This window comes from Urocitellus parryii, chromosome 4 (assembly GCF_045843805.1).
Source record: "Urocitellus parryii isolate mUroPar1 chromosome 4, mUroPar1.hap1, whole genome shotgun sequence".
Classification (NCBI taxonomy): Eukaryota; Metazoa; Chordata; class Mammalia; order Rodentia; family Sciuridae; genus Urocitellus; species Urocitellus parryii.
In genome coordinates, this window is record NC_135534.1 from 199,732,777 (window position 1) to 199,737,929 (window position 5,153).

The following is a 5,153-nucleotide window of genomic DNA, read 5'->3' on the forward strand; positions in this document are numbered from 1 at the left end:
TCTTGGAGAGACAAAGAAGCAGAGAACCCAATCTCTTCAGTGATGGGACCAGGGACAGAGCTTGGCCAGAATCTCTGTAAGCATGGAGGCACAAGACTGGAAAGATAGCAGAGTCTACCTAAGGTGCACACACACACACACTCAAACACACACACATGCACACCCACACCGTACAGCTTCTCCCTTTTTCCTTTTTCCCCTCCTCTTCCTTTCTCCCTCTCAACCAGTCATTTTCTGACTCTTCTTATCAATGAGGGGCACTTACCTCTAGTGCTCATCAGGCCCTTGATGGTCCAACCTGTGATCATTAAGGAGAACAGGACTCAGAACAACTTCCCCAGGCTGCAGCAGTGTCAGAACACAGGACCCGTACAGTAACAAAACCTGCGGACATGAGAACTTTGTAAACTGAACGGCCCTTTGTCAGGAAAGAGCATCTTATTTTCATTTGCCTCATCAACCCTACCACCACAGCATCCGTCGCAACATGAGGCCATGAGTCCCCGGTGGGCATTGTTCCCAGAATCACTCTCAGCCACCACCCTAAGTCAACACCAACACTCTCCCCCTTCATATGCACTTACAATTTACCAAACTCTTTACATCCTTTTTTTAAACCATCAAATAACTGCTTAAAATGTACTTTTTATCCCCGTCATAGTTAATGATATTGGGGATTGAATGATTAAGTCATCTGACGAGTTTGCCCAGGGTTTCCAGACTCCAAAAATGCTTTGCCACTGACAAGTGGGAGTGCAGTCATAATCACCCAAGGTTAGTGACATTGATGATCATGATGACTCTTCATTTTACGTCACCCAACTCACAAGACCCTCTCCCATCAGGTAGTAACCAGAATCAATGGCCCTCTTCATTTACTATCAACAATGGCAAATATGTAAACACATGGAGGACACCAGAAAGAGAAGGTGACCTTCTCAAAGTCACAGGGAGAGTAAAAAGTGAGGAAATCCTGTCCCATTCTAGAGGGCACATTATCCTTGTAATCATCACATTAAGCAGGTATGAGATGAGCTGCTGCCACGGCATATTCCATCTCTTCCTCCCGCTAATAATCAGGAACCTTGGAATTGCTCATTTCAACTCTACGACATGGTTCACAAAGAAATTTTTCAAGTGATTCCAGCCAGCCTGTGACCCCTCAGTACACCCACCAGGCAGGATGATTATATGCTTCTATTTACCAGTAAAGTGAGGCTCAAAGGGGGCAAACATTTACAAAAGTGAAAAGAGGCGAGTGAGAAACTGAGCTGTAAAGCCCGCTGTCTACATGAGCGAGGCGCTGTGGGTCCCGGCTCAGGTGCATCATCTGCCACTGCGCTGGGAGTAATGATCACTCCCACATTGAAGGCATGCCTTTCACATGCTATCTCACGATAACTTCAGTGACTCTATGAAGCTGGTACACACTGCACAGACAAAAAATGGAAGATCAGGGAGGCAAGAGACAGCCCAAGAAGGACAGAGGAAAAAAGAAAGAGAAAAGATTCCCAGCACTCTAGACCTTAAAGCCCATGATCCTGAAACTGATGCTGCAGCTGATACTGTTGATGACAAAAATGACACAATGTGCCCTGTAATGACAAAGGGCTGTTCCATTTATGATGTTCTAACATCCATGTTAATTCATTGGAAAGTTCCTTGAAGACAAAAGGGCAGAGCACTCTCAGTATACCAGGGATTGATCCCAGGGGCACTTAACCACGGAGCCATATCCCTAGTCCTAGTTCCCCCCACCCTCCTCTTTTTGTGTATTTTATTTAGAGACAGGGTCTCACTCAGTTGCTTACAGCCTCGCTAAGTGCAGAGGCTGGCTTTGAACTCATGATCCTCCTGCCTCAGCCTTCCAAGCTGCTGGGATTACAGGTGTGCACCATGGTGCCCAGCTTCACTTCCTTTAAATGCACACTCACATATATAGGTGCACCTCGCATCACCCACTAAATCCTAGAATTACATGAACCCAAAACAAGTTCCACAACATAGAGATTGAAAAAGTTGTTGTAAAATATACAAAGGAATTAAAGCTTAGAGAGGTTCATTCTAGCTGAAATCTAGCTCAGCCTCATTCAGAAACATGGGGGTCAACTTGCCTGATCACAGGAACCAAGTCACCAACACCCCCAAGGTGATGCCTGATTATCATGGTCCATGGTCCCCAAACTTTTCATGTTTGTATACATGTAATTATATCTACTACTGAATCTCAGTGTCCTCTTGAAGGAACAGAGGAAAACAACATCACAGTTCTTAGACTCTGTGATTTTTTGAACCTACTTTTTGTAAACAACAATCTGCTCTATTTTCTCTATCTTGGAAATTAGAAAGCAAACCATCATCTCTGACTTCCTGCTCCTGGGCTTCTCTGAGCACCCAGAGCAGCAACCTCTCCTGTTTGGGCTCTTCCTGGGCATGTACCTGGTCACCCTGCTGGGCAACCTGCTCATCATCCTGACCATTGGCTCTGACCCCCACCTCCACACACCCATGTACTTCTTCCTGGCCAACCTGTCCTTCATCGATACCTGCTTCACCTGCACCATCGTCCCCAAGGTGCTGGTGAACATCCACACGCAGCAGCACACCATCTCCCACACTGGGTGCCTCCTGCAGATGTACTACTTCATGGCACTGGCCCTGCTGGATGACTTCCTGCTGGCTGTCATGGCCTATGACCGCTACATGGCCATCTGCCTGCCTCTGCACTACACCACTATCATGTGTCCCCAGCTGCTGGTGGCCACATCCTGGCTCTGCTCCATCCTCCTGGCCTTTTCAGCAGATTTTGGAATGGTGGCATCTGTGATATACACAGTGGTCACCTCTATGCTAAGCCCCTTTATCTACAGCTTGAGGAACAAGGATATAAAATGGACTTTATGAAGACTACTTTGCTGGAGGAGATGTTCTTGCCATATAGAAAGCCCTTCTGCCTAAGTTCCCAGACTTTTCAACACATTTTCCTCCCTAGACTTACACATTTAATATATGGGGGGAAAATCACATTAAAGCAGATGGATGCTTAACTTGAAATGAAGACTCTGACATTGTAATTGTAAATAGTTAAAGATGCGGCAAATAAACAAATGAAACTGGCCACAGAGATAGCTAAAAGAGCCCACTCTCCCTGGGGTGTGGAGCTCCTAGGGGGCTCTGGCCCTGGATAGCCCCCCTAATCGGGCCTTTACCAATGATTCTCTTAGTAATTCTTATAGGTCCTTGCATTTTCAATTGCTTCCAAAATTTCTTGATGAACCAGATAAATATCTTCACCAGTCAACCAACCATATGGTCCTGGGTAGCTACATAAGACTCCAACCTGAAGGATACCCAGAGGATCACAGAATGACCACACCTGGAAACTATTTAAAAAAAAAAAACCTTAAACCCCATGACCACACTTCCCTACCTGGAGACCACCGCCCCTTCCCAGCTGCAAGTAGCTACAGAAGACTGACCTTCAGCCTTCTGCCATAATAAAACAAAAAGGGGAAAATAATGGGATATTCTAGACATTAGTAACTCCATTTTGGTTCTGGGACTCAGAACCAAAACTTATAAACTGCCAAGAAAAAGAAACTTAAGATACTCTGTTCCCATAACCACCCCACTTCCAAGTTCCCTAAATACAAAAATCTGATGTTACCCAAACACCTGCACCCCAGGTCAATAGCTTGATGCACTCAAGGTCATTTTCAGCTTGCTCTTGTTCCCTGTTTAAAAAGATATAAAAACCCTATTCAAATAATTCTGGCTGCTGTGCCACTCTCCTGGGCAGCCTCACAGGCCTTACCTGCTAATAAATTTTGCTTTCTGAGCATGAGACTCTATCTCAAGAAATTTCTTTGAGCATTCTATCCTAACAGTTGGAAATTCCAAGACTAATTAACAGACATTTAAAAATGCCACTGAAGAAAACTAGAAGAATGGCTTCAGCAAGTTACCTGACATCGATGACAGGATATCCATCTGTTGTTCAAGTGCCCACAGAACACTGACCAAGATAGACCACACACAGAGAGAGTAGCATGGATCAAACCCAAAGCATTAATCTACATAAATAAAATCAGAGACTAGGAGCTGGGGTTGTGGCTCAGCGGTGGCTGAGCGTTTGCCTCGAAGGTGTGAGGAGGTGGGTTCAAGCCTCAGTACCACATAAAAATAAATAAACAAAATAAAGTTATTTTGTTCCTCTACAACTAAAAAAAATATATTTTAAAAAAATCAGAGACTAAAGGCTAGATGTATGCTCCATTGTGTTATAGCAACACAACACTCACTGAGACACAGTGTATCATTGAACTATCAACTCTCTGTGATGGTTTTCCTCTCTTCTTTACTTTCCCAGCAAACTTTGTTAAGTCATAGGTCTCCAAACCTTGCACACAACTATAGTTTCTGAAAACATAGGTGTATCTGAGAAAGATGGCTCCATCTGACATATAAAATACAGAATTTATTGTGCTGAATTTGGTCTTAGGTCATGAAACATTGGATCATAGCCAATTTTTCCCATATGACTCCAGGGCATGGAAATCCCATGTGACCAGTCATTCCAAGAGTATACCAACCAGATGGGCTCTGTTTTATTGCACACAGCTATACAGAATTAGTGTGTCTTGGCGAGGGTAGTGCTGCTGGGGGTTTGGAGTGCTGTTGTTGTTGTTATGTATTGTAGCAATGGGTATCACATAATAGCACTCATTGCCTTGACTAGATTGTATCATTTAGTTCTTTGTTTGTTTTGTTTTTGTTTTTGTTTTCATTATCTTTTTTCCTCTGACAAAACATAAGATTCAGATGTCATTGGCTCTTTGTTCAGAATATGGACTGGTTCATTGAAGACACTCCATAAATATTTATTAAGTCAACAATTGAGCTTTTTTCCTTCCTCTGCATCACCCACCACAGCCCATCACCAAGTTCCATTGATTCTACTCCAAAGTATTTATCAAATCCATGCTCTCAAATCCTCTCTCCTTGTACACTGTCATACCTCAGACCAGATCAATGCCATCTCTGTCCTGGACTATGAACAGGCCCCTGACTGGTCTCCCTTAAATCCTTTCTACTCACACCAATCAGAGTGATCACTTGAAAACGTACATTTCATCATGATGTAGCCCTTCCTT

At 43.8% G+C, this 5,153-nt stretch overlaps 1 protein-coding gene across 1 annotated transcript; it reads left to right on the forward strand.

Annotated features, from left to right (window-relative positions):
- Window positions 1-288: 288 nt before the first annotated feature.
- LOC113181077 (olfactory receptor-like protein OLF4) lies at window positions 289-2,904 on the forward strand. Its single transcript, XM_026386445.2, has 2 exons — window positions 289-374; window positions 2,346-2,904. The coding sequence occupies exons 1-2, from the start codon at window positions 289-291 to the stop codon at window positions 2,902-2,904; spliced, it is 645 nt and encodes a 214-aa protein (XP_026242230.2).
- Window positions 2,905-5,153: the final 2,249 nt, after the last annotated feature.